Consider the following 20,324-nt stretch of genomic DNA (forward strand, 5'->3'; position numbering starts at 1 on the left):
ACCTGCAAAAGAAATCTTTTGCTAACCACAGCTGAGGTTGTGGGTGATCCTAAAGAACTGAGCTGTTCTGGAACAACTTGTAACTCTTTAATGACTAAGACAAACTCTGCAATTGTTTCTTTTTGCAAAGCTTGCTCCAGAAGTTAATAAATGTCTGGGCTCCATAAAGTATTTTTTTTTGCTTTGTGATTAACTCACAGTAAGGTTTTGTTACAGTAACTGACACCATGCTGCCTAAAAATATGTTGGGACAAACATCTATCCTGCATTTATAGAAATAATGTGCCTGTTCTGACTTACATACAAATTCAACTTAAGAACAAACCTACAGTCCCTATCTCGTATGTAACCCAGGAACTACATGTAAAGGATTCTGTCTGCATAGCAATAAGTATTTGAAGAGTAGCAAGAAACCTTAAAACCAAGAATGCCCGGCAAGATCTCCTCTTTGGAAAAATAAAAATAATAACTACCTATGACCCCATTCTGCGTGTCTTGTACATGTTTAGTGTGCTGCCAAGGAAACATGCTAATATTATACCGGACCATTTTGTTTACTTGCATTTAGATATGCATACAACCCAAGGACATTTGCCTAAACTGAGGCATGCCTCTTGAGTTGTGATCAAACGCTGCAAATTAATTGCCGACATCTTGCCTTAACCCCTTCCTAAAATACCGAGCCGTCATATTGGAAACTGATACAAAACATATGATTTAAAACCAACTCTATTGCTTCCATGAATTAGGCTGAGCAAGCTGGCTATACAAATATACTTATTATCTGATTTCTTTGTGGCCTTTTATCAGCTTTTATAGATATCTTTAGCTAACAGCTTATCCCAACAATGCACAACTTTTTCACAATGTATGGCAAGAGGAACATAGCAGCTGATCAATAATTTAAAGGAGACTGTCTGCTAAAAGTTACTGGCCTCTGTATCTCTTGTGTGGAATCTGCCCCATATAGAAGCTATATATAGAATGCCCAGTATTGAGACTGGTCTATTAAAGGTATGGTATGCTTGTGGGCCACAAGTTTCTACACTCTGTATTCCATTTGTGTATGATCTGCCCTACATAAACTCTAATCAATGATCAACCTTACCCCTTCAAAGCCAACTTGTGATTTGCTCCCACAACTTGCTGCATTCTATATCAATTTCGTTATACCCAAATATAGAGTCAACAAGGAAGCAGATCCAAACAAAATGATAAAATGAACTTTTACAAACTTCAGGTTTACCTTGTAATGCAAAATTTTGTAATACAATGTTCTGTATTACCAGAAGATAAGACGTCCCATCAAAGATTAGTTTTTTATTATTAAAATAACAGATACCTGAAACTATTTAGTACAAATTGTGACTGCTTTTTTATTTTTTTTAATTACACTGCATATTTTAGGCACATTATAAAATCTGAGCCGTTTCCCGTTTCTTTGCCAGTTACACTTAAGGGGTCTTCCACTTCTTAAAATAACCTCCATTCATTGGAAGAAAGCCAACATGTTCAGTGTAATGAATAGGCGCCTGTGAGCTGTACTGCTTTCCACGGTAAGAAATCACTGGATTAAAAGCATTTTCATTTGTAACTCAAGCACTTTGCTTAGCATGACTTGAGTGTCAGAGTCATTATATCATTCATTGTTATTACTACGCACCAGTGCTAGAATACAAATCACTCCAGTGGAAGCTGCCCCATTTGTCAGTCCGCAGAAACTCTAGACTGCTGGAATCTTTTTCCTCATCTAAGACTGGTATTCATTTACAAGTTTTGTGCTACCCACTTAAAGCAATTAATCCAGGAGACTGAAAACACTTTAAAGGGGTTTCCTACTTTAGATATTTATGAGCCTGATTAAATGTGTAGTTAAAGAGCTAGAAGACACAAGTACAATGTACTGCCTGATTCACATCTTTATACTAATACCAAGGCTAGCAAGAGATGTAAAATGGTTACTTACCCCAGCTTACAATGTATTTAGCCCTTACCCTGCCACTACCTGGCCAGACACCAGGAAGAAACAAGGGTAAAAATGGACTAATCAGCTGAATTTAAACATACAGCTTATGGTGAATCTGATATAATTGAACACAGGCCAACAGGGTTGGCTGTTGAGATACATAAATACCTTAATTTGTACATTTGTGAACATTAAAAAGTAAAATGAAACAAAACCCTAATAAAGTTTCCTCTTATATATTCATTATAATATAGCAGGTTTGACACATCATGTCAGCTAAAATCTAAACTTACCTGAGGTTTTGGAAGACAGCGGTGAAGGAGGAAAACGAGATGAATTAGTGGAAGAAAGGCGAGGTCTGCGCCTCCGGAAAAAGCTGCGTATAAGCCCACATTTTAGGGACTCCACAAGTGTGGTCTTCCCAGAGCCAACATGTCCAAACAACTTCAGTTTAATCCTTGGCTGTGGGCTTTGGATAGGTCTCAGCTGCTGAATAAATTGACTTCTGTACGTGTCCTGAGGATGATAAAAAACGAAATGTAAAAAAATATAGACATTATCTGGTGTGATTTATCTTATTCTATAAAAAAATATAGACAAAAATGCAAGTGAAGGCAGATTTCTGCAGATTTTTTTCTCTAGTGTCATAGGATATTCCTGTTAATATTAAAATATCCATGAACAGGATATATTGTTTGTGTGTACAAAAGACCATTCATTTTCCTTTACCTAGCAGAGCACTTAATTTGATGAGATGCACTCTGACACTACACAAAGCTATAAAGCAATCTCTGTACCCTCTTTCATCAGAAAAGGGAATAGAATTGCTTGAGAGCTTAGTTGTCTCAGACGACATAGCTGTAAAAGAAGATGGGATTCAATCACGCCCATAAATAAGCCTCTCACAAACGTAGATTTTTCTGTATGTCCTTTTTTTTATATTAAGACATATCTTTTCAAACTTTTACATAAGTCAGATGATCCCTTACATATGAATACCATGTCAAAAGAAATGGCCTATACTATAAGGCAATTTTTTTTTTTTTTTTATAAAAATCACAAGTGTGTTTACTACATGACAACACTGCTGTGAAGCAGAACATTAATCACATTTTTGATAGTAATACAAGCTGTTCAATCCTATTAGTGTTCCGCCTTAAAAATGGGCTCTGAGGATAAATGGAATAAGCACATCTTGACATGAGCTCAGCATAGACAGACATTTCCTGCAGGGGAAATCTCCGCAGTGGTGCACAATACTTAAATATGAAGAATACAACTCTGCAGCATAAGCACAACCCAGATGCTGGGGCTTATTTAGCAAATAACAGAAGCAAAAAAGTAAGCTGTAGCCATAGAAACCAATAAGATAACATTTTCATTAACCGCATCTGACTTCTGTAGCTGAATCATGGCTGGTTTCTGCGGATTAGAGCATACTGCTGCTCATAGCGCCATTCCTAAATTGTTTAACTTAACAACACGATACAGCTGCAGTTTCAGAATAAGGTGAGACTGTAGATGTTTTACACACAGTAAGGGCTACACCTTAATCCCTTCTGTGTTGAATTATTTTGTCATTTTTTTGATGCAAACACCAAAATTGCAAGTTAAAAATATAATGCATGCACATATACATGTATGTACACTTGTAAAACTGTGTGTTTTATGCCTCACCCAGAAGGTCTCCATAGTTTATGACTTGGAATTCTCAAAGACCTCTTGGCTTCAGCTTTTTATTGATTAGAGGTCATAAGTGTCCCATACACCCCATTTAGTATGCCAATATGCTCTTATATTAGCTTAAGTGGCAAAAACTGTTACTGCACAGAACTGTGTTGACCTCCCAGTCCTGTGGTCAGACTTCAAATGGCTTAAAAACCACAGAAGGAAGAGAATTAGTTAAGAAGGGAAACAGATTGATACTGATTCATGACTGATTGATGTTCCCCTGGATGGTAGCACCACCTTAATCCAACCACACTAGGCAAGATGGCATAAGGTTAACACAAAAAAAAAAACAGATTTGCATTTGTGAATGCAGAGTTTTAAATTGCCATTTTAAAGCATTACCATTAAAAAGAAAATTCAGATCTGCTTTAAGGTGGCTAAGAAATGCTTACATAGGGCTTAATTATTAAAGCTTTTCATAAGTGAAACTAGGTGATCCAGCAAACCGGGATCTGGTCCAGGATTTAAAACATTTGCTAATAGCAAACGACTTTTAGGAAATCCATTCCAGGTTTGGTGATCATCCAGCTTGAGTGATGAAAGTGTTATCTTCTGCAGCCTTTAAAAAATCAGGCTTTTAGTGTCTCATTGGTGACAGTATGGTTGAAGACCATACATAATAAGGTTTTTATAGCACTATTCTGTCAATCAAACAGCAACCACCAACAAGGAGCTGATGCACTTTGTCACTGGCTGCGTGCTAGCACAACAAGTGTACAGTGCACATTCATATGATCATTTTTATTACAGGTTTCTCCAGGCATGTATGACTGCACTAACATACACATATGTGCAAAAGTATAGCAAAATGTCAATGATCACTAGGTAGAAGCAAGATTTTTACACCTTTACTTGCATTAGAAGAAAAGCCGATATGAAAATTAGTATGGGTCAACTTGAAAAATGTAGTGTTTCTGCCCAATCCTCCCTACATATTGCTTAGGACAGTATATAAGAGTTGCTCATAATGCCTTTTTTATTTCTTTAGGTATACCCAGTCTTCAGGAGCCCAGAAAAAGAGGTGTATGCTGTAATATAGCAATATTCATTGTACAGAGAAGTATTATAAATCCAAAAATTCATCCAAGGTTATGTATTTTTTTTAATATAATTTACATAAATTTTAAAAAAGGCTTTACCTTACGAAGTCTTGAAAGTAAATTGACAACAGGCTCATGCTGCTCAGCCTTGGCAAGATCTTCTGCAGTTTTTCCATCCTATCACAGAGAATATAAAATTAATAATGGTTTAATATTTGACCATAAAGTAGGATCATTTATTAGACATACAACCCAGCTTATTCTTTAGAAACGTTTGGTCAGGCTTAATGAAAAAGACATAGGATATTTATTAATTAAATATTAACTGGTCATTGTGTGTCCCTATAAATATACATGACAGTAGGTTTGTATTTTTAAAATTATAAGAAAATGACATTCCAGAAAAAAAAAGGTCAATTACTGTAGCCGTCAATTCACAAATAACATATCACAACCTGATTGTTCATCAAAAGTAGTTGTTCTATACCTTAACTAAAACACTCTTCGATTGCTGTTCATTTTTCTTAGGCTAGGTACACACGTGCAATGGTTCTCATCCGATAATAGGCTCAGGGCTGATATCAGACGAGAATGTGGCGTGTGTACAGTACAGTGCTCGTCTTCCATCGTCTGAATGACCTCTGGCAGATCCACGGATGATGGATGACGAACGTTTGTAATGGAAGTGAAGAGAGTGCAGCGGGGTGCCACTCTGTCGTTCTTCCCCTGTCCATAGAACAGAATGGTGCTGTATGTACAGCACTCGTTCATGCATCGTGCAGTCGTTTGTCAATGGAAGGGATCGTGAAAGATCCTTCCCAACGACAATTACTGCACACGTGTACCTAGCCTTAGTCTTTACACTCTGAAACAATTACTATTACTTTTCAATGTGCTAATTTTTTTATCAACCAAGGCAACAATTGCTTATTTCAAGCGGCTGTTGAAACTATTTCAGAATTTTCTAAAGCCACATATTGCATGGTCAACATAAAATGAAACCAGTAAAAAATACAGTCAATCAAGTTCACAAATACTGTATTTCACATGAAATGTATTCTCTGGTCATCAAGCCTGATGTGTGCCTTAATTTTCTATACAAATCTCAATTCTATTTAAGTTTCTGATTTAATGCACACATGAACTTTAAGAAATGAAATGCTGACTCTTTCATTCTCTTATTAATGCCCATTAGTGACATCTTATCTGCTTTCATGTATTAGTGCAGTTTCTAGATAACCATTCTGGTCCATAAATTAATTACACTAAGTAATATAATTACACAGCAAAATGTCTGTGAGCTAATATCCTAGTCCAGATGAAAGATTTCCTCCTTATTTGCCTTTTACTGATTTAAAATCTCTGCAGCTGCAGAAACATTGGTTAAGAGATATAAAATCTTCAACATGTAAAAGATATGATTATTCCAGGGTGGATCTACAATATCAATTGCAATTTAAGGGTATCCATGAAACTTTGGTGGCACAAATATGACTTAGAAACTAAACGTTTTTCAAATAGATAAAACATACTCCTATTGGCACTAACTCAAGGGACAGAACCCATTTGCAAATTAAAATGGTACTACTTCAACTCTTCTTCAAACAAAATTTAAATTTCACATTTATACCATAAGATAATTTCTATTTAACCAACAAACTAAAATATGTAAAATTTTCCTACCAGAGTTAAAGCTTCGACGTTGGCACCAGTAAGGCAAAGGTAGCGAACCACTTCTAGAATACCATTATTGGATGCCAGGTGTAACGGGGTGCGGCCATACTAAAATAAAAGAGCAACGACAAGGTATATGGTTAGAATAAAACATAACATTGCTAAGTGTTACAGTTTAATATACTTTAAGAACATTAATAATAGGTTATGTAAAGGTTAGCTACTAGTAAAAAGTAGTAAAATACTAGTAAGTAAATTGATTTGACAAGGATTCAATGAATTTCATGTACAATTGAAACAAAGCAAAGATTAAGAAAACAGGTGCCTGACAAAATAAATTTTTTGCTTTTTAAAAATACTTGTTAGCAAAACGGTTATCTTAAATGTTCTTTAAAAGAGACAGTTTTAAAACTCAATCATATATGTAAAGCTGTGTAGGTAAATCATTACAGTTACTAAGATATCAAGTTCTTTCCTGGATTGTAATAAAAATCAACCCATCTCTGGCTAGCCTATGCAAATCACAGACACATCATCTGCCAGTTCTTTGAGCGTGAATGACAAAATGATCTCATTGTATTCAAAGAGAACTGGTTACAGAGAGGATGACACATATTTTGCTGCAATTAAACCTTTGTTGCTGTCACTACTGCTGTCACTGTCATTACAGAATTATCAAATCACTAAACCTTACATCCCTGACAGATGTCACTGATTTTTGAAACCGCAAACCACAGTATTGCAAATACTAGCTAGAAAAATAACACTAATGTGCTTTATCAAAGTTTTTTACATTGGAATAAAAAGAGACCATCATAATCTGCTCAGACCTTGACGTAAACCTGTCAAAAACTCAATTCCGCATAAAGATATGAGAAAATGATTGAGTCATTCACAATAATATATTATTAGCAGAGCCATCCGGGGAAAAAGCCTTGAAAAAGAAAACTAATGTAGCCACCACATCTGAGGACTGGTATCCTGCAATATATCAAATATTTGTTCTTGGTTTACATACAATTTAGCTTCTTCATTTATTGTAAAATGAGCAGAATAAAATTAGCTAAGCTAAACCTAACAGGGGGCACATCACCGCTGTGATTAGATTACATTGTGCAAAAAATATAACAACCTGGACAAACTCAACTGATCTGTAAAGATAAAAACTGACAATTAGACACATATTGGACATATGAATGAAACACACACACAGAAACTGATAACACTTATGTGTGTGCACAATAATACACTAAATGTATAAAAACTGAGACAATACAAAAAGACAACCAGAGGGGGCTGCACATTACATAAACTAAACTATTCACAAAAAGTTCACCTGGATCTATATTGAATTTACCTGCCTCAGAGCCCCTCTATATTACCTGCCTCTATATACAGTTTTTTTAATAGGATAAGAATTTTTCTCTGCAGATAGTTAAGAACTTTTTTCTACTACTTTAACTTTTAATATTGTTGCATTATTGTTATCGGTTGCTCACCTTGTTAGTGATATCCAAATTACAGTTAGCTTCACATAGTGCCATTACAATAGGAATATTGCCATCCTTGCAAGCGACATGAAGTGGCGTGTTACCATGGCGATCCTGGAAGTCTACATAGCACCCCTGATTGATCAAGGTTTTAACTACTTCCATCTGACATCTTCTCACTGCAAGGTGCAGGGCTATGTGCCCATCCTGGAAGAGGTGCACAGAAAATCTAATCAGCTACATTCACATTACAGTCTCTATTTCTTATATGTATACAGCCACTAATATTCACCAAAAAAGTATTTGTTCATTGCCTGTTCACATTCTGTTGTATGAATTTTAGCTTGGAAAAGGCAATACAAAATAGAAATACAAAGATATTCTGATCCTAAACAAACAAGAGCATGCTTATGTACAATGCCACTAGATTCTGCTGCACATGTTTGTGTAAATTAGTTATAATCTCCATCAGTCAATATTTTAGAAATAAGATATCTGAAAGGTAACTTGGCAGAGCAGACTAAATGCCTTTTGCCTTGAAAGAAAACACACAAACACAGAACAGGATTTCTGAACAAACAAGAAATATACACAAAACACAAGGCAAGCTACTAACAAATGTACACGGGGATCATTTCTAAATGCATATAAAACGTGCCCATCAATATTTCATGAATTGTACTCATTAGTTGGAAAGCAGAATTGCCATTGTTTCTAGTGAACTAATATGTTACATTCTCATGATTGTTCATTTAGTCCTGAAAACGGCTCCCATAAGTAACAGCGATACACAGAACAGGATTTGACGAGCTCCATCTCTTCAGTTACACTGCACCGTGCTGGGATTTGCTATAACACAACAGTGTGATTGCAGCAGGGTACTAACGTTTACGGTATAATATATAACATTCACATAAATAAGGTGAACCCTGCTAAATAATAAAGGAGCTGATTTATGAAGTGCTAATGTTAGAAATATTTCTCAGTGCCCATACTGACATTCAGCATCAAATCATGCAGAGAGCTAGCAAGCTTTTATCTGATTATTTGTCCAGTCACAGAGTAAGATATTCTATGCTAAGCTAAATGGTGTAGGTACAAATTATATAAAAAGGCCCAGCATTTATATCCCACTGACAATTCTCGGTTATATTTTAATATTTTACTAGTGGAGTTTGACATCAGGAAATTGCAGGTTACTAAATGTCGATTAGGTGTTCAAGGAGATGTTCTTATAAGGCCTAAATGGCCCTTGATCGCCTGTGTGTGTAATTTGTGACGGCAGGAATCATTCACCTTGTCGGTTGCATCAAGGTCAGCTCCATGTTCAGTCAGGCATTCCACAATATCATGGTATCCTCTGGCAGCTGCAGTAAGCAGAGGGGTCTCACCTTCCCGGTTACGAATGTTGACATTGCAGCCGGCCTGGCACAAAGCTTTGGCCACAGGATAGTAGCCATGCCAGGCAGCACAATGCAATGGGGTTTCTGCTTCCTGCAAAGGTAAACATTACATCAATAAGATTCAATACAATTGATCCTAGTAGTTCACAAGATAACTTGTGTGAAACTCCAGTTAAATCCCTTGCTTCGTTGATTTATTGATATGTTATTTGCAGTTATTGTTTTTTTTTTGTTGCAAATGTGTGTTTTTGTTATTACATTGTATAATATTGTACTACCTTTTTATATGGAACATAAGTATTCATATTAAACATGTTTTGAAGTATGGCCACAAGAATACCCCAGTCCTTTCTCTCAGTTTTCCTGTTTTTGCAAAACATTTTTCTGATGGTAAACTTAGCATGGGTCAGCACAACCCATGAATTCATGAGATGTGTTCTCAATATACATTGAACTATGTTCCTTGATGGCATCCACTAAAGAGCAGGCAGGTTTATTATGTGCTTTAGTGTAATGTACAGCAGGCAGTAAAGTTCATTTTTGCAAAAACAGACCTTTAAGGAGTGTATTCTACAAAGACCTAGTTATTTAGCTGGTGCATCCAAGCACCCTATTGCCCTTACCCCCTCTTAAAAACTAAGTGCATCCTCACACTGAATATTATCAGTACTTTTTTTTTACATTTGAGAACCCTGCTTATATCTTACCAGACAGGAATAAGGTTATATCCTACAACAACACAGACAGTATCAGACAGGAATACACTTTAAGGCAGAACTTTAAAAAAAGCAAGATCAGGCAGGTTCCTTCTGCAATAACCCCCAAACTACGTGATTGCTCTGGGAAATGGTCAAAAAAGCTAGGCTGTGCAGTTCTAGCTTCCCCAGAATGTTCAGGTAATGAATGAACCACCTACGACCGAACGAGGACAGGTGAGTATTGCTGAATCAACGATGGATACAAAATATCAGCTTTCCAATTCACAGGGAATTATCATAATAGTAGGGAGTTTTATGATGGAAATGTATTATAGTCTGTATGACTATTCCTGTATTTTATACTATTAGAACCTAAGCACTGCCTTTAGTAAAAGGAGATAATATTCTGCTGTTACACACAGGTATACCTTAAAAAATATACTTTTGCAGGCATTGTGCAAAATTCATAAAGCTGATTATATTTCTTCTATAAAAACTCCCTGTGACACCATACAACTGATCCATTTATGTGGAAATGTTTTTGCAAAAGAATTCTCCTGTGCTTCTTTTATGCATGTAAAGACATTACCTTTTATTCATAGTGTGTCATGAAAAATGCTTGTGTCTCCCACTCAAAGCACTGTTTCTGAGCCTTTGCTAAAGTAGAAGTTACATAATACATCATCACATGGTTATGCAGTGAAAAAAATCCAGGCAGGAAAACCTCCTTCACTACATGATTAAAATAACCTGTACAAGGAGGAAGGTGGTTCACAATCTGTATTTACATTTAACTCTTTGTTGGAACATATAGTGACATTTGTAATACATTAAAATTATATGAACATAACAAATAAAAGCAATAAGTTACCACTTTATAAATTCACCTACATACCTTGTCCTTAATGTCTGGATTTGATCCAATAATGCACAAATACTGGATGACTTCCACATGGCCATATCGAGCTGCTACATGCAGGGCTGTTTCCCCAGACTACAATATACAAAAAGGCAGAAAAAGTAAAAGCATAACCAAAGCATCCATGTTCTGTTGACCTCCTACGTTAAAATAAAAAGTAAAAAAAACTGCAATAAAGTAACTGTTCATTCTAACAGTTTTACCTTCTGGATCTATATGAATACTATGGGTAAATGTTGCAGATTTAAAGTTTTGCAGCACTTTACAAGCTGTGGGCAGTGAATAACTGATAGTGGCACCCAAAGAAGTCTCACTGTAACACTACAACAATCTATCCTCATGCTGTTGCAGTAAAGGCTCAGAACTGCCCTATCCAGTGTGGACATAAAGAGCTGGATATAATGATCACTATATAATCAATTTTCAAAAAGTATTTCTATTGCATCCATGTTTTATACTCATTAAAAGTTTGAAGTGTATGTCAAGACCAATGTCCACAATAATGCTCCTAAGCCTAGTTGCATGTTTACAACACACAGATTTTAAATGGACTTAGTGGTGCCACTCTTCCTATTGTTTGTCGCTAAACTAGTCAACCACTACTCCAAGTATACTCTCAGATATCTACAATATACAGGCCACTTTTTCTGTAGTCCAAGATATGAACTAGACTCTGCCATAACAGATTAGGTGTGTAGGTGGTCACAGAACAGATCTGCAACACTGTCAAAAACATTTTTATGGAACTTAAGGGATTTAACATAACCTTCCAATGGAATATTTGGCAGACCAAAGGGGAGCAAATACATTTGTTAGAATCTTTAAACAATTTAGAAGAAAATATAAGCCAGAGAACAGCTTTACAGACAGGGACTGACCTGTTCACACAAGTGTTAGGCTGCACTAGCCAATGTAATCTCAATCCGTGGAAAGGTCAAATGCATTGTCACTATGCACATTAACTGCACCACACCATGCTACACCAGTACATATCAACACACATGCAATGACAAGCGTAATGTGGTGTGAACCCACCCTAAACCCGGTAGTACATGTATTTGAAATTTCAACCTGAAATGCAATTGTTAAGAGCTCGAAACACCCTTAAAGTCGACAACTAGAGTCAATAGTGAGCTTTTATCCACCACAATACTCAGTAAGTAACCTAAAATAACTGCTAGAATTTGTTAATCAGAAACCATACCTTATCCTTAACATCCAATGGACAACTGTTTTGATGAAGGAATTTCAATGTCTCAACATGACCATGTCGAGAAGCCCAATAAAGTGCATTGGATCCAGCCTAAAAGAGTTCAAAGAAACATTTCAGTCTTAACAAGAGAAAACACATTCAACATGCAATGAAACACAGCCTTTATTCAAATGTAAATTGGATGATTTTTAGTAATAAAGTATAACACATTTTTTTGTAAAACAGCACATACCTTATCCAGCACATCAATGTGCGCACCACGTTTAATCAGTAACTCCAGCATTTGAATGTTTCCACAGCCTGCAGCAATTAATAATGGGGGCGTACCATGCTGAAAAACAACCAAACAGAGCAATAAGAAATCTACACTTTACATTACAAACCTGCTCCATGCCTAATTGCTAAGAGACTTCTACAAATAAGCCTAAAATATAGGTACCTTGTTTCAACAATTACATACAGTACAGGCAATGGGCCAACCACTTTGGACATTGGATAAAAACCTGATTAACAGGGAAAACCTTTGTTTAATTCTCATTTCTTCTCAGAGATGATTTAAGAAATGGCTATGGCACACCATAAATATGACTGTTTGTAATAAATACAAAACTTACATTGCATCAGGTGGCTGGTAAATGAAAAGGTAGTCACCACAGACCTCTTATCCTCATATTTATTAATTAGTCTAACTTTATTTTACTGAAATGGTTTCTTTATTGAAGTGTACTGAAATCAGAGGACCAGCATTTTCAGAACAAGGTCAGCCAAAATATCTACCCCAGAAAACCTTTGATTTAGGTTTATTCCCTCTTGCCTTTTGGATGTGAAAATGCATTTCTAACAGGTTCTTTCCAATAAGTCCTGTTTGTGTCTATGTGCTGCAGTTTAGTGTGATTTTAAAGTAAAATTATGAGGACCCATTCACACTTAAATATTTGTGGTAACATTGCTGTCAAAGGCCCTAAAAGCATGAATATACATTCCAACAGACCCAGTCCTACTTCCAGCCATGAAGATGTGTACCAATATGGATTCACACTACTAGAAGTGTATCCCTTCTGGACTTCAAGGGGATATTGATGATGGTGATGGGACACAATGCTTAACCACATTTAGTTTATCATTTAAAAATAGTATATACAGGATGTTTCTAAAAGGCACGCTTTACCTTGTTTGGTTGATTTACATCATAGTTTGCCAATGATCCCAAAAGGTGCTGCAAACCTGGAACATTGTCATCATTTATGGCATGAATGATGGCCTTCATAACAAAAGAATCTTCTTCATCCTGCAAAAAAATATGGAATTGTCAGATTTACCAAACAGCCCTGCTGTAAATGATACGGTGACTACCATCATGAACCACTACTACTTCTAGATTTCATGCACACATTTATGTGGTTGGTAATATTACTAATCATTAGTGAGAATTAGAAGCCTGGAGAGCGCAGACTAAGAGTAAAATTTATTAGCATTTCCAGTCACAAAATTAAAATGGACTGACAAATATCTGAGTTTTCTGCCTTAAATGCAAAAAGACCCACCTACCTCTATAAGTGGTTGGGATACATATCCAGCTACCAGTTTGTTTAAAAACAGATACAAATGATCTGTCCCAGTATATTTCATGGTAGGGACTAGATCACATGGACAGTTGTCAATTGGAGCAGTTATTGTACCACATGTAACAGCGGGCACCTGCCAGCTGAAAGACATGTAGGATCCATTGGGGAAGCTGACAAAGGTAAACTGCCCATCAAAACCACCTGTAAAAGACTTTTCTTTCTTTTCTTTTGCTGCTCAATCATTGGCTATCCCCCCACCAACTACCATGGAACTGAGCATGTGATCTTAGCTGAAGTCTCCCCTTATACTCTATTTGCAGAGTTCGCTTGAACACAGATATTGATACCAAAGGTGGGAAAGTTTTGTTTTCTTTTACACTATATTCTCTAACTTCATGTGAAATATTTGACAGGATGGAGACCTCCGGGAACTAAAAAATTGTAGATTCGGCTACCTTGATAATGATGCAGAGCAAAGCATTTTCTGTTCTTTGATGGCTCAGGGAACATCTTAATGACTGATAAAAGCCAAGACGACAGCAAAAAACTAAGTTATTAAATCAATGCACACAAATTATATCCAGTACCCTGTAGTGTACAATCCCAGGGAACCAAAGACATCCACAAATCTAGATAATATCAGAAAATGTTTATTATGCAATGTTCCCTCTAGTTGTAAAACGCTGCAATAGGGAAAACCAATGCCATTATTAGAGGTACGCCTACATGAGCATAATAAGGTAAATGCACTGTGAAGAAAATGTTCTAAAATGTTCACTTTTAGCACAAAAAAGAAGGTAAGGTAAGGCAATACGTGCTTCCAAAGTAATTTTGAGCAGGTAAAATCATTAAAAAATGCCCTGTATTTTACAGAATACATAGAACTGTATGAAATGATTCATGCTCTCAGCAGAGCTTAGATTAATATCCTATAGCACTGTAACTGGTATATTGGCACTATATGTCCATTAAAGTATGCTATAAGCAAATAAATAATTAACATTTTGCACTGTAGAGTTGGTATGGCTAGGTAGGGATAACTTTTAATGCAGCTGGCCAGCTTGAACATGTATTGAACTATATGGAAACCAACAAAACCCGTTTTGATGCAAACGTTGCTAGGGATTCGAAAAAGGTGTATAAGAAAGGGTTAATTTAATATCTTTGCGGAAAATAAATTAACCTTCCAATATCTTTTGGAACGTTTGAGTAAACCAAATCACGTGTAAGAAGCCCAGACAAAGCATGGTATTTTAGTGTTATTCCTTGGTTTCTAAGCAAATGTAGTGAAACTCAGCTTTTTTTTTTCACTTTTTTTTCCTCTCATTTTAAAAGACCTTTATGCCATTTTATGCAACCAAATGCTACAGATTTTAAACTGGATTATATGGATATCTTGTGTTGAGTCATTTGCTACCTAATTATCAGAATGTCACTGAGTAGTGATGGTAAACCTCTATAGTGATACAGATCGCAATATAAAAACAAACCTTTAAAGAAACACAAATGTATATAATGATGCTGGTGAAAACTAATATATTCATATTTAAGATTAGTGACTTTGTTTGTACATTAGTGTCACAGTTCAGGCACTGTATGAATAAATCTGGACTCATAAAATTGCAGTTAATGATCCAGCAATGGTGTGTAAAACCACAAATCCCTTTGCCATGTTTCACTAGCAAAAGGGACAAACTAAGCACATTGGCAATAGTATATAATGTATGCAGTGTTGCTGTTTTACTAATCCCTGCTCACATAAATTAATGAAAACTCAATTGTTATTGTTGATTTTATTTACTTACCAGTGTGTCATCACTTCTAGCAATACTCATGTTGCTCCTGGATAAGAATGATCGTGATAGTCTTTGGCACAGGGATATTAAACGGACAGATTGCTTAAAAAAACAAACAAACAAAAAAAAAAAAACAGGTCAGTTATCCTTCATCAATATTGATCTTCGGTAAATACATTTTTTATTTTTACCAGTTCTACACACTGTGCCAATTTACCAATTTACCAGTTCTACACACTGTGTTAGATTGTATAACACAATTTACATCAGATGTGCAAGTCCCAGATCAAATTGTACAACACGATGCACATCAGAGAAGCAGATCCCAGATCAAATTGTACAACACGATGCACATCAGAGGTGCAGGTCCCAGATCAAATTGTACAACATGATGCACATCAGAGGTGCAGGTCCCAGATCAATTGCAGCCTAATTAATTTTAATTAAAGCCCCCAGTGTCGTGCTAACTCCCCACTACTGATACACTTTGATATTAGCAGAGTACCACATACTGTGTATCTGTTTATCTCATGTACCCAATAAATAATGTTCATTTATTACCACTATTGCTTGAATGCATATAAGCTTTTCTGCACCCACTTAAGAATTTTGCAATACCCATTTATTTTTTTAGTATAATTCCACATCTGGAACTGCAGTACCATGTGTCTTAGTTTCTCTATACCAGTGATTTTCAGTCCTACTAAACAGTAACCAAAACATAGCAGTGAATAGAATATGGATGGAGGTTAACTCATATATATTAAAAACCATAACAGAAAATCATACCCATCACTTTACACAGCCTGCTAAATACAGTATACAAATTAAAAAGGGGCTGTAGTTGAGTAGACCAGCCTCTGATAAAAGGAAATGCCAGTAATCTATACACTTTTAGTTCTGTAATTTGTTTATGTAAAAGGACAGAATAAGAACAGTAATTTCTGAGTTTTTTTAATCCATCTCTGACTTAATTTCTTGTGTTTAGAGAAACAACTGGATACTATTAATTATAATGAACAGTAAACAGCAAAATAAAGTAGGAATATCTCATAATCCCTTTCTGCTTTCAGTCTGTTTATTGTTTCTTAGCACAAAATCCTTATCATATATCCAATAGTCAGCTTTTTCTGAACATACTGTCAGTTCACTATGGCTCTCACCAATTTTTACATAATTACTATGTCAGCTACGATTACATGAAAGCTGAAAGCCTAATAAAGCTTTTTATATTTGGTTTGCAAAGGTCACCAACGCCTATAGATGGCAGTGTGTCTCAGTTTACTACACTAATAGTCTTATACAAATATAGTATTTAAAAAAAAACATATGCTATAAAAACAAATTTTATTTTTTAAGATAATGGCTTTATGAAGCCACAGTGGCCAATAAAGGTAACTTGCACATACTGATGTGCCATTTTAAATTTAGACACAATACACAAACAAAAAAGTGGGGGTTACACTATAAAATGTAAATTGCTATTTATATGCGTGCTATATATGTGTGTATGCACATGTATTTAAACCGGTATGGGAAAAAAAAACAGCATACAAACTTACTTTCCATTTTCTGCGTGCAGCAAACTTCTTAAATTTCTCCATATTCACCGCAGAGGCTTTTCTGCTCAGCGCTTGTTGGGTATCTTTAGGCTGCGACAAATATAAAGAACAGTCAGAACAGCTGTGTGCTACACTCAGGGGGAGTTTTGTTTAAAGCTTTCACAGAATAAAAGGCCTGACAATGGAAATAATCACACTCCATATACTGCAGTGTTTTTATGTAAGTAATCACACTAAACAATAAAAGCAGTAAACTGTAAAAGATCACTTCATACGTAGGAGGAGGTTAGAAATGTGTGATTTATGTTCTTTATTTTGTGTCTGTGCTGATCAGCAATGGGGCATCTGGGGGATGAATGTGGGCCAGTTATTACTGCAGCAATAAGCTACAGGGTAAGATGGAGTTCAGCTTCTCCCAAGACGTGACAAGGGAAATTAGAGGAAACCACACTGCCAGGTATTAATATTAACTCCATCAATAAGGCTGAACTTTTCATTACAACACTCACTGCACTTGTAATTTAGCAGCTTGCCAAATCTCATATTGCTCGCACACCAACAGAGAAAAATAAACAACTGAATATAGTTAGGGGGATACAATTCCAATGTCAGTAATTAGTAGCATTATCCTAATGTTCTAAAAACTACCAGCTCATCGGCTGCAAATGAAAAAGTATGCTACTTTGGAATTCAATTGCAGAATGAACGCTGATGGCTGATTCTTCTACTGGAAATGGTTTAGTCACAGATATTGCAACACAAGTAACAATTCATAGGGAGCAATAATTAAGGAAGTCTAAAGGGAAAGAAAATTGAGGTGTTGCTTTGAGGAACCAATTATATTTAAATTGCAATTTTGTTTGATCGCAAAACAAAAAAATTGTTTTGCCTTTGCATTGGTGTTTTACCACTAGGCAAGACACTTATCTGAACAAGCATGTACATATCAGTTGTCAAAAAAATGAATTGACTGCATGCTTCTTCTATTTCAATATCAGTCCTGAGGTTTGCAGCTCCAAAAAACATGCCAGCACTGCAAGCACCCTCATCTCTATTATGATAGGTCTCCTATTTATTCTGATACATTACGTAGCTTGAATATATATTTTGGTTGCAGCAGTAGCAAACATAATATTGTACACATAATTCAAGGGATCTTCCATCTGTACCTTAATCCATGGGTGGTTCAGGCAGTCCTGAATTGTCATTCTCTTCCTGTAAAAAAGTAAATGATTAATTCTCAGAGATGCTTATACCATCACTGACAAAAAACAAGGTAACAAATGAAATAAAACAGAAATGATCATTCCTATTATTTCTTTTAAAAGAAACATCAAACGATGTGTTGTGCAATTTAAAAGATATCCATAAATTGGGTCTGACTGTCTATTTTCCTCAGGTGCCTAAAGATTTGCCAAACACACAATGGTACTCAGTACTAGTCAGTCCATGGGATAATCATTTACGCCCCATACATATCAAGCATTTAACATTTTATCCTAAATAAATTCTAAACTCTAAAGATATTACACAAATACAATACTGTGAAATCGCATTGCCAAGTTACAAGTCAATAAGTCATACAAAGTCAACAACACAAAAAATCTAAGAAATTGCAATCTATAATATATTATGGGAACAAGACAAGTATACACCTAAAGCATAATATTTATGTTGGGAAGGACTATAAACAGCAGTACAGAAAACTGGGTAATCTCAATTATCCCAAAGTGAAGATGTGAATATAAGGATGGAGTATACAATTTCCACTCAAATTTTTACCAGTGTTCACATAACTATGTTATATATTGCAATGGTAAATGCATGGGTATGGCAACCAAAAAATAAAACCGAGCTTCTACTAAAAGTCTAAATATTGTTTTTAATTTGTTCTACTTGTAAAGACTTACAACTAAAAGAATTACTCCTGTTTTTACCTTAACATAAAACATGCTCAGGAGTCTATTCTGAATCAAGAGTTAGAGGTTACCTGATGTCTTAGGAACTGCTGTCCTGTCAACTGACTGACATGCCATCTTATAATACTAAGGTGGATGTAAGGAGGACCTAAAGAACTACAGGGCTTGGGTATTTTTAATAATGTTATGCATACCTAGAGAGTGGGTGAGATTAGGTAGTTGAATGGGCAGCAATTGTTACACTTTGTCATCGCCTATCTAGAGTTGAGGTGATTGACTTAAAGTAAGTTATATACTGTTAAAATAAAAGATTTCTTACAAGTAAATGTTATAAAAAGCTGTAATACAAAAGTTAGTGCAACTGTCACATTTCATTATTCTGCATATTTGTTTTATCTCCTATTTAATTCATAAAAAATATTGTGAACTTACTTTGGATCCTTGACAAGAAGCCGCCTAATAAAATCTTTGGCCAGGTCGCTAGTGCTACTAAAAAACTCATCCTCAAATTCATAGCTTACAGCAGATATATTTGCCAACGTCTCTTGTTTAGTCTCACCAAGGAAAGGAGATGCGCCACTTAACCTGTAAAAACATGGCCAAAAATAGCATCTATCCACAAAGTTGCACAAAAAATCAAAATCAATTTATTACCAACTTGGAAATAGGGCTCATTTACATGTGAGAGCGATTGCTTGGAGATATAGATCTAAATCCAAAATATCATATATTATTACCTAGTGTACCACAGCACTCAAGTCACCTCTATGATAAACACGGGCTGTAAAGGTTGGGGTATAATATTCTCATTGAGCATGAAAAATACTACAGTCCAATGGAAGCGTGTTACCACTATATTGTGAATACAATATTGTAACATACAAACAAACTTATCAGAAACACATTCTATGTCCATTTAAAGTTATAAGGTTTAAAGTAATATGAAGGTAAGAAATAAACATCTAAACATTTTGTGTTATCGGAAGAAAAATAGTGGGGAAATCTTCTAATTGGGACATTTTGTTTGAATGCGATGTATCTTATCATTAGAAGGTGTACCCCTCATTTTCTATGAAGGACAGGATATAAAGTGACATTTTCCAGTATGACAAAGAATGGGGAAAAATAGAAACCCAAAACACAGGGGCTACACAAGACTAGGAAGCATACATTAGATGCAATCCAACAAGAAAGAACACAGTAGTGGATTTTGTGTATACCCACACATGTATTTTCTGTAAAGCATCTCTAGGAAATAAATTAACACAGCAGACCACTGATCTCAGTGATGCTCCCCTTTACAGTCTGCACAAGGATACATTATATGCAGTTCAGAAGAGTGATCTCC

At 35.7% G+C, this 20,324-nt stretch overlaps 1 protein-coding gene across 1 annotated transcript in view; it reads right to left on the reverse strand.

Moving 5' to 3' along the window:
* DAPK1 (death associated protein kinase 1) overlaps positions 1 to 20,324 on the reverse strand; it is a 96,848-nt gene that overhangs the window by 11,911 nt on the left and 64,613 nt on the right. Inside the window, exons 8-20 of the mRNA XM_072404071.1 lie at positions 19,409 to 19,561; positions 18,227 to 18,272; positions 17,058 to 17,147; positions 15,505 to 15,597; positions 13,303 to 13,422; positions 12,367 to 12,465; positions 12,126 to 12,224; positions 10,898 to 10,996; positions 9,198 to 9,395; positions 7,911 to 8,108; positions 6,421 to 6,519; positions 4,837 to 4,914; positions 2,260 to 2,482 (exon numbers count right to left, since the gene is read on the reverse strand). Coding sequence (XP_072260172.1) covers positions 2,260 to 2,482; positions 4,837 to 4,914; positions 6,421 to 6,519; positions 7,911 to 8,108; positions 9,198 to 9,395; positions 10,898 to 10,996; positions 12,126 to 12,224; positions 12,367 to 12,465; positions 13,303 to 13,422; positions 15,505 to 15,597; positions 17,058 to 17,147; positions 18,227 to 18,272; positions 19,409 to 19,561 — 1,595 coding nt within the window. The remainder of the gene's footprint in view (positions 1 to 2,259; positions 2,483 to 4,836; positions 4,915 to 6,420; positions 6,520 to 7,910; positions 8,109 to 9,197; positions 9,396 to 10,897; positions 10,997 to 12,125; positions 12,225 to 12,366; positions 12,466 to 13,302; positions 13,423 to 15,504; positions 15,598 to 17,057; positions 17,148 to 18,226; positions 18,273 to 19,408; positions 19,562 to 20,324) is intronic.

Source organism: Pyxicephalus adspersus, chromosome 3 (genome assembly GCF_032062135.1).
Source record: "Pyxicephalus adspersus chromosome 3, UCB_Pads_2.0, whole genome shotgun sequence".
NCBI lineage: Eukaryota > Metazoa > Chordata > Amphibia > Anura > Pyxicephalidae > Pyxicephalus > Pyxicephalus adspersus.